This window comes from Pinus tabuliformis, chromosome X (assembly GCF_031772625.1).
Source record: "Pinus tabuliformis cultivar Carrire ecotype Pingquan chromosome X, CPIR1, whole genome shotgun sequence".
NCBI lineage: Eukaryota > Viridiplantae > Streptophyta > Pinopsida > Pinales > Pinaceae > Pinus > Pinus tabuliformis.
The window spans coordinates 1,080,519,462-1,080,540,321 of NC_142308.1; the positions used below are offsets into that span (position 1 = coordinate 1,080,519,462).

At 35.2% G+C, this 20,860-nt stretch overlaps 1 protein-coding gene across 1 annotated transcript; it reads left to right on the plus strand.

Annotated features, from left to right (window-relative positions):
• Window positions 1-18,547: 18,547 nt before the first annotated feature.
• LOC149143570 (BTB/POZ domain-containing protein At1g63850-like) lies at window positions 18,548-20,166 on the plus strand. Its single transcript, XM_089448120.1, has one exon. The coding sequence runs from the start codon at window positions 18,601-18,603 to the stop codon at window positions 19,831-19,833; it is 1,233 nt and encodes a 410-aa protein (XP_089304246.1). The 5' UTR covers window positions 18,548-18,600; the 3' UTR covers window positions 19,834-20,166.
• The last annotated feature ends 694 nt before the right edge of the window (window positions 20,167-20,860 follow it).

The window sequence follows — 20,860 nt, forward strand, 5'->3', positions numbered from 1 at the left end:
CTATATTTTCCACCGTACCTACTCTGAATAACCCCTCCTTAGCTAGATTATTACCAATGTAATCATAAAAAATGAGTTTCCTGGGGATTTTGGACCAAGAATCTGATAGGCTCAAATTTTCGGCCAAAAATACATGAACCCATCGATCTATTTCTCGTTGGAAGTATCCCTGATCCCACTAATAATGAGTGGGACCAAATAATTTGACCGAAGTAGTTGCGGAGCCATACCACATGGTCCCAACAACAATGAAAGCTGCAAAAAACATAACAACAATAATGTTGGATAGGACTGTTTCAACATTCCCCATGCATAATCCTACATATAAACATTGGGGAGGAAAAATATTGAGATGGAATAAACCTGCTAATATACCCAATATACCTATTACTATATGATGTGAAGCTATTCCTCTCAGAACAAAAGGATCAAAACCTTCAACTCACCATGTTGGATCTACTAGTTGTATTTTTTGAGTTAGTTCATAAGGATCAAACACCCATATCCCAAGACCATACAAACCCGTTACTCTTGAGAGGAATAAATGAATTCCAAATAATTTTGGAAAATATAAACAAATTTTTCCCATACGTTCTGTTGAAGCCCCGAAAATAGGGTCTACAACAAGGGGGATACCCGCCCGGTCCGGACCTTGGTTGGCAGCTCCTTTTCCGTTTGGTATAGCGGGTCCGACTGGGGATGTGGGACTAGTTTCCCAATTTCAGTGTGTGTGTGAGAAAGATTGATATTTCTGTTTCTAACAGTTTCTAAATGGAATACTTCTAATCTAATAATAAGAAAATTATTATTCTAATGACAGAAATATGTAAATCTACACTAACCCGGGGTGTGATCTTTCTTCTATGCGATCTAAAATGATTTCAAACAACAACTGGTAATAAAGATCATTCAGCTGTTATGAGAAAAGAATTCAGTACAAATGAACCACTTCGTATAAAAAGTTAGACGAAACAGTTGTGCAAAACATATCGCATAATGAGCTATTCATACACTAAGCATAAATAAATAGCTATCACCGTACAAAAGTGCCAAATGATAACTCAGGCATTCATACATTAATATATAAATAACTGAACTGGAAATCACTCTAACACAAGGCAGAAATAGTTAAGAGATAGAAATACCATTTATAACTAGTCCTACTCATGAGCTTCAAGTGATAACGATTTATCTCTTCTTGATCAAATATCTACTAAGAGTACAAAAGTGCAACATCAGTAGCAGATATCAAATGCAAACATCAATAAATCCTGTTCCATTCATTCATCAAAACCTCCTCAGAGGGTACAGAAGTGCATGTTCTGGGGATAAGTTTTTGATAAATTTCAGGACCCTTCTCTAAATGCATGAGAAGGGTTTAAATACTACTAACTAAATATAAAAATAAACTATTACAAAAATGTAGGATGCGGTTTAAATGACCGTCCTCTTTTCAGGAAAATAAAACAAAATTAAAGCTAAAATTAAATATAACATTAAACTACTTCTGTATTTGGTCCTTGAAATCGCACGCATGCAGCATCTGTTTGAGAAGAGTCGGCTGGCTGACTTCCACTTTTAGCTGAGCTGAGAAAACAGAATCGACAAGAGCTGGCGCCATCTTTTCGGCCGAATTGATGATACACTTAACAGTCATCCATTGGCTATGTGGCTTTACTAAGTAAGCCTAGTAATAATCCCAGTTCAACCTGGTTAACCCTTGGATTTCTTTTGTCTTTTCTTGAGCTCTCTGTTTCCAATCTGTCTCTAGCGTTACTTTCTTACGATTTTCGGGACTTGCAGGTGGCTGGGCAACTAGCAGCTTTCCTTTTTTAGAAAATTTTCTCAGCGATGCGCGATAATCGCGCATTGGAAATTGCCTCCGTTTCTTGATCCGGGTTTCCTTGATGCGTTTTTTGCCTTTTGTGCCTTTTCCTTTTAGCAGATATAAAGTTCAAAATTTGTAAAAATAATACTTCCGAAAGCTCTTGACCCTGAGCTTTGAACTGTCTATTTATGATTTCTGCGCTATCCAGTATCCACTTGACCATGTCCGTGTATGGGAGGATTTTTGGCCTTGCTGCTATCCGGTGTAGAAATAAGCAGGCTAGCTCTGTAAGAGATGCTTCTGAAGAACCATTTGAGCTCGCGCTAGCAACTACTTCCATTACTCTGGGATTCTCCTCTTCGAGCAGATTATACATGCCTTCCCACGTAGCTGTCCCTGCATCCCTGTTACAGGCTGTATCTATATATAAGGGCGCCATTTACTTTTCTTCTGAGCTCGGGGCTTTACTTTTCTTTCCCATTTCAACCTGCATATTGCTTGGTATCGGCCTCTGTTGTCCGTTCCTGCAATTCACAAGTGAAGCGAAAATGAATGACAGGGAAGGGTGATGGGAAAAGTTTTAAGTGCCGTAGACATATCAAGCATACCACCTTATGTGAAATGATTCTTTCGATAAGCACGCACCCATAATCCATTATAGCTGGCAACTACCTCATTTATTAGCATTAGAGCGCATAACCAGGTGTCAACTTAGGGAAAATACTTTTCTTAAATAACGTGCCCGAAAGATCTGCGATGAAGCGATTTTCTTCGCAACATCACAGATCGCAACATCACAAAATCGTAAATTGCAAAATCATAACATCGCAAAATTGATCGCTCGTGACATCGCATTATCGTATTATCGCTGCATCGCTGTATCGCGAAATCGCAATATTGCAATATCGCAAAAATGTTATGCATGACAATCTTTGTTAACCTATCTTCTGTGAAATGCGATCTGGCAATTGACGTCATCACATATCGGCAAATTGAAGTGTTTCAATGTGAGTTGTGCTGAATGTGATGCGATATTTGTTTATTATTGCATATCGCGATCTCGCAAATGTTGGAATTGTGCTTGTAAGGTGACATCCCGCTATCTTATGCGATGCGATATTTCCTAAGGAAAGATTTTATTTTACCTTATCATAAAACATAGTTTTTTTGGATTTTCCAAGAGGGTTTCCTAATCTTATGATGGTAATTTTATTTGAAAAGGAAATTTAAACACTATTTTGATTTTTTAGATTTTTAACTAAGGGTCCCCACTTATTTAGTATTAGGAATAACACGCAATAAGAAGGGGGGTTGTTGCTGGCCACAACAATTGGTGATTCACTTGGAAGAACCAGTTATCTCTGCTGCTTTTTGAATTTTCAAAACTTCCAAAACATAAAATTTTCCAGAAAGTTAAACTTTATTATAGAAAGATAAAGTACATTATATTCTAACTTGTCAATGACATTTTGTTTCAACTATTTTCAACTTTGATTATTTGCTGCCTCAAGCTAGCCCTTGTATTTACATCAGTCATTACTTGGCTTGTAAAGATAAAACAAAGTCTTCTCTGTAAACCAATTTTAAATATGCTCATTTGTCGTAGGTAGAGCCTCTGCTTCCAGCAGGCATTTATAGCCTCGACAGGGTTACCTGTTACCTAGCAATGATCCTGTATCCTACTTAAAGAAACCCACAATTGCTAAAGAAGAATCCATATCCACACTTTCTACTTTCATTTTCTTTTTATTCTTAAAGAGCAATGTCTTGGTTTGATAGCCAATTTATTACACAGTCATTCACTGATTTATAACTTTGCTGAACAAGTTGGCTCGTGATGAGACCCCTTGCCTTTTGATTGCAACAATCTTGAGTCTTTGCCCTGTTATGGTATGCAGTATTGGAAAAGTTAGCAAGTTATAATATCTGTGATTATGATAAGCCGGCTCGTGATGAGACCTCTCACTCTTTAAGATAGAATGTATCCTTGGATTGTTCCTCTGAAAGTTGTGATTCCCTTAGTAGGGAGGAGGTCATTGTTTCCTTAAGATAGCTCTGGATGACAATAGTAGAGTTTTTGGAAATAGCTATTCTACAGAGAATCTGTATTTTGTTATTGATACTTTTCATTGCACTGATATAAAACAATTTCTCACTAAAGGTTGTTTTCATCAAATTTTATGAAGTTGAAACTAATATCATATCTAGGCTAATTTTTTTTAACTTTATCTTTCAATAATAAAGATCAATTTTCTAAAATATTTGCTATTTATACAAGCGAAAGATCAAAATTTGAAAGAGAATTGGTGTCTTTTTCATAAATGCCTATCGTAACCATTCAAAATTGGTTTTATTATGAAAATAAAAACAACTACTCTACAAAAATAGAAGACTGATCTTCTATGGAAAATATTTCTTGAGAATTTGACCATTAACAGGTAGAGAATCTCTTTTCCTTGCTAAATCTTGTAACATGAAGGTCGATGGACCTATGATTTCTACAATTTGAAAAGGACCAAGCCACATTCTTTGAAATTTTGTATGTTTTCCCTTTTCTTCATGAGCCTTGTCCCATTTTAAAACTAGATCTCCGATCTGGAAATATTTTCTGGATACCATATTGGAATCAAAAGAGGCTTTCACCAATGCTTGATGATGAGCGTGAGTAATCTTAGCCCTTTCTCGTTGTTCTTCTAATTTAATTAATTCCAGTAGCCTAAGTTGTAAAGAAGAAGTTGGTACTTCATCAATGTACTGAACTAAGGCTAAAGAGGTAATTGCCAGATGTGTTGGAAGAACCACTTCTTTCCCATAAACTAAATTAAAGGGAGAAGTACCGATAGAGGCTTTCTGTGTTATTCGATCTGCCCATAAAGCATATATTAAAGACTTATGCCAATTTTTATGATTTTGGTCAATGGTTCGCTTAATGATTCTAATTAAGTTCTTATTTGTGGATTTAGCTAACCCATTCCCTTGTGGATAATAATTGGCCAAGTATTTAAGTTTGAAACCGCTTTTTAGTGCGAATTTAGTCATTGTATTACCAGAAAAGTATGATAAATTATCAAACATTAAAGTAGAAGGTAATCCAAACCTAGTGATTATGAACTGATCTATGAATTCAATGATATTTTTAGCATTAGCTGTCTTGAGTGGAACTGCTTCTACCCATTTAGTAAAGTAATCTGTCACTATGAGGATGTATCTATGCTGTTTAGAAGAGTGAGGAACGATCTCACCTATTATGTCTAATCCCCACTGATCGAAAGGTTGTTCGATGGTAACTGGTTGCAGTGGCAAGGATGGTTTCTTTTGTCTCCCAGCAGCGGTTTGACAGACTTGAAATTTCCTTACGTAGTTATGTGCGTCCTTGAATAATGTGGGCTAGTAATAGCATGCGCGTAAGATCTTATGAGCAGTTGCATCTCCAGCGTAGTGTCCGCCTGCTGGCCCATCATGGAGTTCTTGCAAAACTTTTTCAGCTTCAGCTTTCTCAAGACATCTAAGTAGAACATAATCATAACTTATTCTAAAAAGAATATCATTCACAAGTTGATATTGTTTGGATTTTAACCTTAGGGCTCTTTTCTTGGTATGATCGAGGTTTGGACGAGCATATCCATTCTTTAAATAATAAATAATATCAGCGTATAATGACCTAGCATCGTTTAGGCTTACCTCGTACACTTTTACCTCTTCAGATGGATTTTCGGGCATTAGCGATGCTCCTGCCAGCAGTTTGCAAAAGCCTTGACCTTTTACAATGTTTGCTGGTTTGATTTCTATGTCGTATTCTTGTAAGACAGTAACCCAATTTGCCCTTTTCTCACCCACATCCTTCTGTACTAGAAGATTTCTTACCACTGGAAATGATACTATGATCTTGGTATGTGTTTTGAGTAAGAAAGGTCTGAAATATTTAATTGATTTAAAAACAGCATAAGCTTGTTTTTCCACATTTGAATAATTCAATTTAGCACCTTGTAAATTGGAACTAAAAGAAGCAATTGGAGCTTCCACCTTCTCTTGATTTGCTTGAGTGAGTATCGCAGCATATGATCTATCTAAGGCAAAGGTATACAAAATAAAAGGATCGGAAAAATTTGGAGTTGCTAATGATGGAGCATTAATAATGGCTTGTTTAATCAGACTGAATGCTTCATGTTCGTCTTGGCCCCATTTAAAGTTTGCGTTCTTTTTAATCATGGCTTGTAGAGGAGACACGATTCTAGAAAAATCTGGAACGAATCTCTTTACAAAGTTGATCTGGCCAAGGAAAGATTGCATGGCTTTCTTATTGTGAGGTAGGGGAACTGCGGAAATTTCTTTGATTCTGTCAGGATCAATGTGAATTCCAGATTTTGACACTATGAATCCTAGAAGCTTTCCTTCACTTAATGCGAAAAAGGATTTTTTTGGGTTAAGCGAAATTCCATACCTTAAACAACGTTGGAAGATTTGTTTTAAATCCCTGAGATGGTTGTTTCGTTTCTTGGAATAAACAGTAATATCATCCAAATAGATTACCACTGACTTATTAACTAACCCTTTGAATGCAATATCCATGGCTCTTTGAAATGTGGCGCCTGCGTTAATCAAACCAAATGGCATCTTTTGATATGTGTATGTGCCCCATTTAGTTCTGAATGTAGTTTTCAATTGATCATCGGGATGTACCAGCACTTGGTTGTATCCTGAGAATCCATCCAAGAATGACATTAATTCTGAGCCCGCAACTGCCTGTAGTATTTGTTCCATGGGAGGTAAAGGAAAATTATCCTTTTGGCAGGCCTTGTTAAGGTTTCGAAAGTCAATGCAGATTCTGATATCTCCGTTTTTCTTTCTAACAGGTACCATATTGGAGACCCATTTAGAATGTCTAACGGGAAAGATTATTTTGGCTTTCAATAACTTGTTGAGTTCAGTTTTGATATGATTTTCTAAATTCGGATTGATCTTTCTCAGCTTCTGTTGGACAGGTTTTTCATTATCAATCATTGGGATAGTATGTTGGATAATGGAGGTGTCGTATTTTTTGAGTTCATCATAATTCCAAGCAAAGACACTTTTGTATTGTTTCAAGAGACGGATATACGCTAATTTCTCTTCAGGGACTAGGCCAAGGCCTAGGTTGATGTTCTGTGGTTTAGCATCAGTTCCTAGATTTACTAATTCATAATTCAAAGTTGAACTTTGGATTTTTGAATTGGTAGAGCTTTTGAATCGATCTTTCAAATCATAAAGATCTTCTAATTTGACCACTGATTTAGGTATAGCATTGTTAGTACTATCCTGTTGCAATTATTGGTCATGTTGGTCTTCGTCAATTATTTGATTGGTGTAGGATCCTTCAGATGTGAGAAAACTCACGATATCAGGATCGTCGTTGAAAATCCTCCAATTGGTGATATTATCAGGGATAGATGGTCTAAAAATTAATTCAATTGAAAATCGGTCAGGGCTAAAATCTTCTGAAGGAATGAGCTTGGAAGCTACGTTGGCTAAGAGGTCTGCGCTAGCATTCTGGAGTCTGGGAATTGACGAGATATTAAATGCTATAAAATGTTCAGTTAGATCTCGAACTAAAGATTGGTAATGTTTTAAATGACCTGATAAACAATGTACAGTATTGCGTACCTGTCTGATTATAATTTCAGAATCTCCAAAAACTTGTAGGTATTTGATGCCTAATCCGATTGCCTTATACAAGCCTTGGACTAGAGCTTCGTATTCTGGGGTATTTTTGGTGCACTTGAATTCGAGTCTGCAAGTCAACATGGTTTTATCTCCCTCTGGGCTTACTAACACACATCCTGCTCCTGCTCCTTCGTTAGACTTAGAACCATCAAAAAATAATTTCCAAAACAAAGATTTATTTACAGGACTATTTATGAAATTAATGCATTTAGAACTATCTGTTTGAGAAAAATTTTCTACTTGAGACAAAATAGAATGTTCTAAGTAAAGTGATATGTGAGCATTAAAATTTCCTAAGAAAGAATCTACTGAATAGTTGCCAATGATGTTAGAATTATATGCTACTGGTTCATTTTCTCCCTCGAGTTCTGTTACTATGTATTTCTGATGTCGTTCACATTCAACTTTTATTTGGTTTGGTTTACCATTATACGATAGCCACATATGTGACCAGTCAGTTGCAAAATATCCATGCAGTTTTTCTGACCAATCTCTGCTAAGAATTAAGCCATAAAATTCAGGATTATCAGCAACTAAAATGTCGATAACTTGACATACCTTTGGATTGGATGACAGCCTTATGGTAACCTGATTTAACTCGCCAATCACTTCAACCTGCGATCGATCTAGTTGAACTATGCGCACGACAGATTTATGTGGTTGAACATTCAATTTTGCAAAAATTGATCTTGGAAAAATATTTGATGAAGCTCTAGAATCCACTAAGCAATTATGCACATTTTTATTGAAAATTTCATAAGTAAGGAGAAATGGGGGAGTATGAGATCTCGATCTTCCTCCAATTAATGCGATATCATTTGGATCAACTTTATTTATCGTATTAGTTGGAGGTCTTCCCATATCATGGGCAGCTTGAGAGATTACAGCGGTTGGTAAAGGTTAACTGGCACATCATGTAATTCTTTCAAAAGTACTTTTTGCTGGTGTTTTAACTTGCTCAATTCAAAAAGAGTGATATTTTCCCTAGTCTTTTTCATGTCTTCAACAATATTATACTCCATTTCATCCGAAACGATTAGCATTTTAGATGGAGTAGATGTATCTGTTTGGAATGGGTTGGTTTGAGTCTCTTTAGGTGATGTTTTCTTGGCTGCTACTTTATCCTTAGTCATCGAGCTTGCGCTCTCTGGCTTAGGTGTAGGCTGAGGAGGATCAAGTTGATTTCTGCTACGAGTACTAACCGGGAATACCTCTTGATCTTCTTTATTTGGGAGGATGAAATCCCACATACCTTGTAATTCTACAACTTCTTCTTCATCGGTATGCTCTTCAGTAGCATTTTCCTCTTCTTCTTCTTCTGATTCAGCATTTGAAATAGCGTTAGGGGGTTTAGAATCAGTTGATGGATTTCTTTTAAAAGGCCTGTATGGCTTTTTAGAAGAAGTTTCTGCCACTTGTTTCTTAATGTCGACCATTTCGTTAGACATGGTCTTTAAAACTTTTTGTAATCCTTCTAAATCGAATGGATCTTTGGGTTGTTTTTTCTTGGGATCTTCTTTGAAAGAGACCTTCTCAGATTTTCGTTCTTCCATCGCATTTTTCTTTTCTAGGGCCGTAATACGTTTCTCTACTGCTATTGCTTCTTTCATATTTTCAACTAGGGTTGTTTTGTTAGCCCTATCAACAAATATTGCTAAGTTTGATGGTAAAGTAGTAATATACCATTCACTTCGCACTTCTTCACTAGGTTGAGAAGCAGTAGGTATTTTGTTTAGGATTTTATTGAAACGTAAATTGAAATCTTTGATAGGTTCTCTTGTCTCGGCCCTAAGGTTAGACAAATCATTGATCAGTATCGCTGTAGACCTGTCATCACCAAACTTGGTCAAGAATTGTTCTTGGAAGATGTGCCAACTAGTAATAGATCAAGATGGTAACGAGAAATACAATGATCCAGCTGTTCCTTGCAGAGTATAAGGGAAAAGTCGAACAACAACATCCTCATTAACAACTCCATTGAGATTTATGGACAACATAAAGTTATTTATATGTTCTTCTGCTAGCATGCCTGCCTCAGGGTTAAACTTAGGCAGCCATTTTTCAGGATGGGCTGGTATCTGACTCAAGGGTGCAGGCATTAAGACTGCGCCTGGATTATTCCATGGAGATTGGGCCATTGCTGAACTACTAACATAGGAAAGTGCAAAAGATGATGCTTGTGGTTGAGCAGATGAGGATATTATAACTCCAGATGTTTGAGAAGGAGTTGAGGAAGTTGCAATAGGCTGATGGACGATGATCTGAAGTGGAGGAGTGGATGGTTGACTTCGAGTGAAGAGGTTGAGATGGATGATGATGATGAAAGAGTCTCGCTATCAGATCCTTTAGGAGACTTCCTTGCTCTCTTCCTAGAAGGTAGAGGTAATTCGGTTGGCTGAACACCAAACTTTTCGCTCTTTAACCTGGTGAGAGGATGAGCAGGGTTGTATTGCGAAGTCACGTTGCCTTGAGATTTATCAGATTTCTGAGGAGATATAGAAAATCGTTGAAGTTTGTGAATCAAAGATTCAACTTCAGGAGGTTCAATAGTAGATTGTTCTGAAATGTCAGGGTTTGTAGTAGCGGCTATTGATCCAGCGACTTCTAACTCTGGATTTAAAGTTTCTGAATGCAATGGAGAAGTCGGAGGAGATGGTGAGGGCGATTTACTCTCAGAATGGTATTTAGATTTGGATTTGCTTGCCATTCACAGTTCGGAGGCCCTCCTTCTAGCGCCAAATATGTTGAAGCCCCGAAAATCGGGTCTACAACAAGGGGGATACCCGCCCGGTCCGGACCTTGGTTGGCAGCTCCTTTTCCGTTTGGTATAGCGGGTCTGACTGGGGATGTGGGACTAGTTTCCCAATTTCAGTGTGTGTGTGAGAAAGATTGATATTTCTGTTTCTAACAGTTTCTAAATGGAATACTTCTAATCTAATTCTAATCTAATAATAAGGAAATTATTATTCTAATGATAGAAATATGTAAATCTACACTAACCCGGGGTGTGATCTTTCTTCTATGCGATCTAAAATGATTTCAAACAACAACTGGTAATAAATATCATTCAGCTGTTATGAGAAAATAATTCAGTAAAGATGAACCACTTCGTATAAAAAGTTAGACGAAATAGTTGTGCAAAACATATCGCATAATGAGCTATTCATACACTAAGCATAAATAAATAGCTATCACCGTATAAAAGTGCCAAATGATAACTCAGGAATTCATACATTAATATATAAATAACTGAATTGGAAATCACTCTAACACAAGGCAGAAATAGTTAAGAGATAGAAATACCATTTATAACTAGTCCTACTCATGAGCTTCAAGTGATAACGATTTATCTCTTCTTGATCAAATATCTACTAAGAGTACAGAAGTGCAACATCAGTAGCAGATATCAAATGCAAACATCAATAAATCCTGTTCCATTCATTCATCAAAACCTCCTCAGAGGGTACAGAAGTGCATGTTCTGGGGATAATTTTTTGATAAATTTCAGGACCCTTCTCTAAATGCATGAGAAGGGTATAAATACTACTAACTAAATATAAAAATAAATTATTACAAAAATGTAGGATGAGGTTTAAATGACCGTCCTCTTTTCAGGAAAATAAAACAAAATTAAAGCTAAAATTAAATCTAACATTAAACTACTTCTGTATTTGGTCCTTGAAATCGCACGCATGCAGCATCTGTTTGAGAAGAGTCAGCTGGTTGACTTCCGCTTTTAGCTGAGCTGAGAAAACAGAATCGACAAGAGCTGGCGCCATCTTTTCGGCCGAATTGATGATACACTTAACAGTCACCCATTGGCTATGTGGCTTTACTAAGTAAGCCCAATAATAATCCCAGTTCAACCTGGTTAACCCTTGGATTGCTTTTGTCTTTTCTTGAGCTCTCTGTTTCCAATCTGTCTCTAGCGTTACTTTCTTATGATTTTTGGGACTTGCAGGTGGCTGGGCAACTAACAGCTTTCCTTTTTTAGAAAATTTTCTCAGCGATGCGCGATAATTGCGCATCGGAAACTGCCTCCGTTTCTTGATCCGGGTTTCCTTGATGCGTTTTTCGCCTTTTGTGCCTTTTCCTTTTAGCAGATATAAAGTTCAAAATTTGTAAAAATAATACTTTCGAAAGCTCTTGACCCTGAGCTTTGAACTATCTATTTATGATTTCTGCGCTATCCAGTATCCACTTGACCATGTCCGTGTACGGGAGGATTTTTGGCCTTGCTGTTATCCGGTGTAGAAATGAGCATGCTAGTTCTGTAAGAGATGCTTCTGAAGAACCATTTGAGCCCGCGCTAGCAACTACTTCCATTACTCTGGGATTCTCCTCTTCAAGTAGATTATACATGCCTTCCCACGTAGCTATCCCTGCGTCCCTGTTACAGGCCGTATCTGTATATAAGGGCGCCATTTCCTTTTCTTCTGAGCTCGGGGCTTTGCTTTTCTTTCCCATTTCAACCTGTGTATTGCTTTGTATCGGCCTCTGTTGTTCGTTCCTGCAATTCACAAGTGAAGCGAAAATGAATGACAGGGAAGGGTGATGGGAAAAGTTTTAAATGCCGCAGACATATCAAGCATACCACCTTACGTGAAATGATTCTTTCGATAAGCACGCACCCATAATCCATTATAACTGGCAACTACCTCATTTATTAGCATTAAAGCGCATAACCAGGTGTCAGCTTAGGGAAAATACTTTTCTTGAATAACGTGCCCAAAAGATCTGCGATGAAGTGATTTTGCGATTTGCTTCGCAACATCGCAAATCGCAACATCGCAAAATCGAAAAATCATAACATCACAAAATTGATCGCTCGTGACATCGCATTATTGTATTATCGCTGCATCGCTGTATCGCAAAATCGCAATATCACAATATTGCAAATCGCAAAAATGTTATGCATGACAATCTTTGTTAACCTATCTTCTGCGAAATGCGATCTGGCGATCGGCGTCATCGCATATCGGCAAATTGAAGTGTTTCAATGTGAGTTGTGCTGAATGCGATGCGATATTTGTTTATTATCGCATATCGCGATCTCGCAAATGTTGGAATTGTGCTTGTAAGGTGGCATCCCGCTATCTTATGCGATGCGATATTTCCTAAGGAAAGATTTTATTTTACCTTATCATAAAACTTAGCTTTTTTGGATTTTCCAAGAGGGTTTCCTAAGCTTATGATGGTAATTTTATTTGAAAAGGAAATTTAAACACTATTTTGATTTTTTAGATTTTTAACTAAGGGTCCCCACTTATTTAGTATTAGGAATAACACTCAATAAGAAGGGGGGTTGTTGCTGGCCACAACACGTTCATCACAAAATATTTCAAAATCCCAATAATATCCAATGCCAGATAGTTTCCAAAAAGCACAGGCCAGAAAACATGATATGTGCCCTGATGACACCTTCATAACTCCAAATACCATGATTAATTACAATTTCTCTGGTGATGTTCCATCCACTTCATGAATCTTTTATTCCCAAACGAGTAATAAAAGGTATAACACACATACCTTGTCTCTACATTGGATCAAGAACATGATCAAATGGATCAAAAACTACTAATTCGTACAAATCCATTGAATCAACCCAATCAACAACTCGATCTATATGCATTATATGTACACAAATTAACCAACCATGATCATTCAATACAATGGTATGAACGTGATACCAAGACAAACCCATGCAAACAACCATTTATCGAAAAAATAGACACTATGTAACTTTCTCACATTGGATTGGAAGAGATAATGTTATTGAGCTAGACTCGAATCATCTCGAAAGTGAACATCTATTCACTTAGACATTGCTAATGATGAGACATGTTTGAAACAATTTTGTTCATACATTATTGCAGGGAGAAACAAATATATTTTATCGTTTGTATGTACCAATACACAATGTAGTGATTGGTCCCATTTATACCTATCAAACAAAGAAGAGGAAATGATATATTCTCATCCTTGCATTTGTCCATAAATGATACCTTTGCAATTTATGGACCAAATGGGGCATTATTTTCAATAATACATCTATCAGGAGGTGAATTAATGCTCTTTTACCAAACCCCTTTTACGCAAAAGAGGAAAAGATATTCCTCATCCTTCTGTTCGTTCATGAACGATACATTTGCAATTTATAGACCAGACGAGGTATTACAATAATACATCTATTAGGAAGTGAAGTAATGCTCTTACCAATCCCCTTTTATGCAAAGAAGGAAACAATATTTCCTCATCCTTTTGTTCATTCATGAACGATACCTTTGCAACTTATGGATTGGGTGAGATATAATTTTTGATGAAAAATATCATTTTTCTAATAAGAGCTATGACTTTTTTAAAGATAAGGATACTTTACGACAAAAAAATGAAATGAGCATAGTTAAAATGCTCGGTATTTATGAAAATTTCCTCATTCTAAAAAAGAAAATACCGAGCATAGTTAAAATGCTTGGTATTTTAGAAAAGTTCCTCATTCTAAAAAAGAAAACACTGAGCATAGTTAAAATGCTTGGTATTTATGAAAAGTTCCTTATTCTAAAAAAGAAAATACTGAGCATAGTTAAAATGCTCAGTTATAATGAGAATTGTATCATTTTTTACTATGCCATGAAAAACTATATCACTTCCATTTTGACATTTTTAGTTATTTTTATCTTTTCAGATTACAAAGTCACTTAGAAGAGAAGTAGATTATAAAGTCAGATCAAAGTCAATTTAAGATTACAAAGTCAATTAATAGATTATAAAGTCACTTAAAGATTACAAAGTCACAAAGTCACTCAGTGGAGAAGTAGATTATAAACTCACTTAGAGATTACAAAGTCACTCAGAAGAGAAGTATATTATAAGGTCACTTATCTTATGAAGAAGTGGGATGAGAATAGATTAGGTAAAAAACAATATTATTAAACATCTAAGATTACAAAATCACTTATCAGACTAGTAAGTTAAACATGGATAAAGATTAAGTAGAAATCAATGTCATTAAACATTTAAGATTACAAAGTCACTTAGAAAAGAAATAGATTATAAGGTCACTTATTTAAGAGAGAAATAAAATGAGAATGGCCATAAACTAGATAGATAAAGATAAAATAGAATTCAACATCATTAATCATCTAAAATTACAAAGTCACTTTCTTACTTATTTAAGAGCGAAAGATTAGGGTAGGTACTTTACAAAGTCACTTAAATCAATGTAATTAAGCCATCTAAGATTACATGGTCACTTATCTATATTTCTATTGGGTTAGTAATGCATTTTTTACAAAGTCTCTTATTTAATCGATAATGCATTTTTCACTTGATCGATAATGTAATTTTCACTGAAATACATCATGAGGTTATGTTATATTTGTTAATAAAATACATTTTCACTGAACATGTAATGAATCATTGCCAGCTGTTGTGTACTTTATTCAATGGACATAATCTTGATGTGTCATAAACAATATGGGAAACTAAATAAGAAGCATGCCCTAAACAACATGGGATCAAACCAGAAGTGTGTCATAAACAACCTCGGAAACTAATTGAAACAAGAAGTATATTTTAGTTTGAATTATCAAACTCATCGACCATGATAGTTATCTCTTATCTCCAAAAGTTAAAGAAAATGTTGTCATTCATGTATCTTTTAAAAATTAATTATTTATAATGAGGTCCATGATAGTTATCTTGTATCACTAAAAGTTTAAGAAAACGTTGTCATCTATATTACTTTTAAAAATTAGTTATTTATAATAAGGTGATGTTTATTTATTAAACTCGATTTATTTTATTTATGAAAACGGATGAGTATTTAAACTTGTGATATGATATTGATGCAAAGTGATTAGTACTTAAACTTGTGATATGATATTGATGGGAACATCTCTTCCAATCAAGTTAACAATTCACCTATGGACCTCAAAAGGGAGGATTGGATAGGATTTAACAATTCACCCATCGACCTTAAAAGGGAGGATTGGATAGGATTTATAAAAAATGTGCGAGTAAACAATTCACCTCACAGGGGAGGATGGATATGATTTATCAAACTGGAGGATTTATAAAAAAGAATGCATTCATCTAACCTCGAGTTCATGAGGACTATTTCTTTATGTTAATTTTTATTTTTTAATATGTTATTTTCAATTTTTTTTCATAGTAACATTTTTAGCTAGCCGATCAGAAAAGGCTTTAATTAATTAGGCAACCCAATTGAACTTACACTATGAAGAAATGTAGTGATGTAAATGTTTATAAACATTTATATGTAGAATCAATTAAAAAATAATAAAAAGTTAAAAGTAATTGTTTAGAAATAATGTAATATAATGTAAATATTTTGTTTATAAATATTTACACGTGGACTCAATTAAAAAATAATTAAAAATTAAAAATAATTATTTAGAGATGATGTAATATAATGTAATCATTTTGATTTAGTCAAAATAAAAATTAAAATAAAACTAAAATTAAAATAATAATAGAATTAAAATAAAATTTAGAAATAAAATTAAAAAATTAATAATGATAATTATCAATAAAACATTTTGATTTGGTTAAATTACATAAAATTAAAAATAAGAATATAGCAAATTATAAAATATAAAATTAATAATTATAATTATAATTAATTATAAAACCAGTCTAGATCCATCTTAACTTAGAATTTGCCAAGCCAAGAGGATCAATTCTCTTGATATGCAAATCTCTTTTAGAGTAAAAAGATATTTGATCCCTATTGGTAGATCAAGTATTAAAATAGATCTAGAGTGCTATAATTATTTTAAAGTCTCAAGTATAAATAACTTTGTTAGAAGCTCTCAAGTCACTATGCCTCCTACTTAATAACTTCATAGTGCACCATTAACTATAGTTCTTTGTTTGTATAGTTATTTCAAGGACTGTGCCTGATTAGTTTTGTTGAAGAATGAATAACTTTGTCATGAGCTTGGAAGTCAAGGTGCTTGCTGCTAACTATAGTTTTGTTGAAGAATGAATAACTTTGTCACGAGGTTTTGTTGAAGAATGAATAACTTTGTCACGAGCTTCGAAGTCACGGTGCTTGCTACTAACTAATTTCACTGGGTTGGGTAAGTAATTTAGCTATTATATATTTATAATATTATATATAAATATCTAGATACAACTATGTTATAAATGGGCTAATTGTAACATGAACTAGTTTTGTTGAGAGAATGAATAGCTTTGTCATGAGCTTTGAAGTCATCGTGCTTGTTACTAACTAATTTCATTGGGAATGTGGGTAAGTAATTTAGCTATTATATATTTATTATATTATATATAAATATCTAGATACTACTATTTTATAAATGGGCTAATTGTAACATGAAGTCACATAGTTGGAGAAACAAATTGTTCACCAAACTACTCCAATTAAGACATTTTCCTTAAAAATAACATGCTTAACAAATAGTTAATTAGGTCTATCTTGGGTAGTTGGGAGAATTCTCCCTACACAGGTTTAATTACTGCAATTCCCACAAGTGACATGATGAAGTTTATATTCCTCATATGGAATGTAAAGATACTTTCCAAGTATATATCTATATATATATATATATATATTCATTGGCTGAGTTAATCAACACAATTATGGCAAGCCAGGTCTTGGGTTCAAATCTTATGGGGAGGAGTTAAAGATGGAAGCCACTTTGGGGAATTAAACTATTCGAAAGAGTGTTCAAACTCTATGGAGATTCACACAATTTTGGTGATACCATCCTTTTGTGGGTTGATATTTCTTCTTCAATCTATTAAAGATGGAAGGCACTTTAGGGAATTAAACTATTCCAAGGAGCATTCAAATTCACTGAGTCTAACACAATTTTGGAGATAACATCTAATTGTGGCTTAATATTTCTTCTTCGATCCAAGAAACAAAAGAAGTACCAAAAACACATAACAAATACAAATTATTTGATTTGATTTTATAATTGCAAAAGCTTCTTATTTCAACTTAAGGTGGATGAGGATCTCTTGAGTTTTTTTTCTTTTTTTTAAGGGCCTAGATTGATTCTCAAAGGAATATGCTTATCATATGCTTAGTCTTAATGGTTATCAATGACTTTAGTGTATTAAAGAGTTTGTTAGGTTGCATTGACTTTTAATAAATTAAAAAAATTTCTTAGGGATTTGATATTATTCCAATTCTAATAAATTGCTCCATGATAAGTTCCTCATTATTATTTAGAACATTCATTTATATATAAGCAAATTTTATTTAGCAAAATGGTCCATTACTTTTAGTAAATTAAAAAAAAATAGATTCCTACCAAGTGGCTCCCTACCCACCTATTTCCTAAGGATTTAAGATTATTCCAATTCTAATAAGTTCTTCATTATTATTTGTAACATTCATTTATATTTTTTTTCTTAAATTGTACATAATTAATTAGGGAAATGTATACATTAATATAACATTCTTAATATTACAATAATTTTTTAGTATATTTATAAAATATTCCCCTATATCAACTCTATTAATATTTTTAATGTAATTGTTATCGCATTATGATCAATATTTCTTCTTCAATCTCACTAAAAAAACCACAAATTTAGTTTGATTTTATAGTATATGGTTTTTAGACCAATAAACAAAAGAAAAACCTAAAACATATAACAAATAAAAATTATTTGGTTTGATTTCATAGTGTATGCTTTTTAGACCTCATTGACGGCATACATTCGGATATAATCACACACTCCAAAATATCAAAGGAAACGATCTTCCACGCGACATAAAATAAACACCTCCCGTCCCTGCATCGAAAACAAACAAAAGTAGAGAAAATAAAATCAACCGACTTAACTTGAGCATGTGTCGATTAAACGTCGACCGACTGAACGTGAGCTTTTTACGTGTCGAGGAAATATCACTCAAACGGGCTGGACATTGGAAAAAAGTGGCATCTTGCACTGTTACGGAAAGTGATATCTTCGACTGTTACGGTTCCATGGCATTCTGGTGCCCTGCAATATAAAAATTGAGGGGGTTCATTCAAAATCAGTGAGCAGAGCATGTGATATACCATACCACGATGGACAAGCAGCTGCTGAAATTCGGAGAGAAGAACACTGCTGATATTATATTAAGGTTACTCGATTCAGAGGGTGCAGAATATGAAGAAAACCCACTTTATCTTCATTCCCAAGTTTTGAGAAAATGTGATTTTTATGAAACCATGCTATCGGAGCGCTGGGCTTTGGATAAGCAACGGCCTCTTCCAATCACGGTAACAAGTACTCATGGTTTGGACAAGTATATTAAATGCATTCGCTTCATGTATTCTTCTCAAGCAGCAACCAAGCGGTTTTGTTTAGCCAGTGTGAACGATGCCCTCGATATTCTTCCTGTGGCTGCTCAACTATTGTTTCATGAGTGTGTGAGCGAGTGTATGGAATATTTGAATGCGGTTCGTTGGACGCCAGCGCAAAGAGCCGAACTGCGTAACCTGCTGTCGTCTCTGCAATTGAATACTTTACCCATTGAGTTAGCCGCTAGACTTGGCATGAACCTAGGTAACTCCGATATTAATCAGGGTTTAGAGTTTCTTGAGGAGTCTCTAGAACAAATGTTTCTTACCATTTCAGTTTCCAAAGTTCCTCTTGGATTAAGATTTCATTCACAGTTGTGTTGGGATGATGATGCGTATCGAAATGTAGTCGCGGAATCTATTGTGGGTTACTTTGAGCCCACAGATGCAGCCTCGGCTGTTGTGGATACGTGCAAGCGTGTACTTGTGAAAGCGTTTGATTACAACATCGAGCACATAAAATGTGGAATTAAAAACACAAAAAATTTGACTTATGCTTTGTGTAACCTGTTGTGGTTAGTGAACCTCATTCGGCGCTGTGATCGGGAATTTTTTGGAACGGTCTTCCATATCTTTTCTGAAGATGTCTCCCTCCGAGACGCAGTAAACAGTGTAACATACAAGGAAGCGTTTGTCAAAAACATGATAGATATTCTAATGAATGGTTTTCTTACACCTCTGGGTAATGGAGAGATAATTACCCCTACATCCATTCGCGTTTCTTTTTTATCAAATTGGCTTAAAACTATGGTGAGATTGATTAATATTCCAAAGGATATGGAGACATTGGAGACAGGATTAGTTAATGTAGCTGAAACACTCCCGCTCTATGAGCAAAGACGTGTTTTCGGGATTTGGAAAGAGGCTTGTGATTCTAGACCTGAGGTCAAAGGTAGGGTTAGTGTGATGGATTGGTGGGTTAAGACACTGCATGATGCCTTCGCCAGCCAGAATTAACTGATGGGAGGATCATTGAAGTGAGAGAGCACCGACGCCACAGTTTGACAGAAATTATGATGAGACTATGCATATACTTGCTTACAAGTGACACCATTTTGGCATTCAAGACACTTTTGTATCGGTGTCAACTTTTGACAGAAATTATGATGAGACTATGCATATACTTGCATACGAGTGACACCATTTTGGCATTCAAGACACTTTTGTATCGGTGTCAACTTTCTGGTTGGTTCATTTCGGAGATCTTTAATCAACTTTGGAGTTTTGTTGTCCCTTGTGATAATGTTTTCCTGTAATTTGTTAATTTTTGTTATATTTCACTCTTGTGATCATCATTGTGAGTGGTTTCATTATCTTCAGTTTACACTTTAAAGGGCATATCAATTGAAGTCATTGTAAGTTTGATGTTTGTTTCATTGTCTTCATTTTACACTTTAAAGTGCATATCAATTGAAGTCCTTTAGAATTTGATGTTATTTTAAATGAAGATCGTTATTTTAAATGATATTTATTTAAAATAGATCGAAGATTTTATAGAGATCGTAATTAAAAATAACAGGCTGGGACATATCCATTTCTGTTCCCCTTTAGGGTAATGAACAATACTGAGACACTCATAGAGGAACTTAGAAACTCAGAGCTGGGGGCTGCTTTTGAGAGCAGAGCTGACTGAGGGACTTGAAAACTCAGAGCTGCTTTTGAGAGCTGAGCTGGGGCTGAGGGACTTGAAAACTCAGAGCTGCTTTTGAGAGCAGAGCTGGGCTGGGCTGCTGCTTGGGACTCTGGGGCTGAGGGACTTGAAAACTCAGAGCTGCTTTTGAGAGCAGAGCTGAGCTGGGCTGCTGCTTGGGACTCAGGGACTTAGGGACTGATAAACTTAGATGAGCTGGGCTTTTTTCTTGGGTACTTTTTCTTCGCCCCATATTAGAAGACCGCTTCCACCTGCAGGACTTTGGCCAGTTCTTTATTCATTTTAGTGGTCTTTCCCGTAGTCGGGCAAGTTCTTTATTCTCTTTATTGGCCA

Bases quoted from the DNA above. Each gene is read 5' to 3' on its own strand.
- LOC149143570 (XM_089448120.1), top strand. From the start codon at position 18,601: ATGGACAAGCAGCTGCTGAAATTCGGAGAGAAGAACACTGCTGATATT.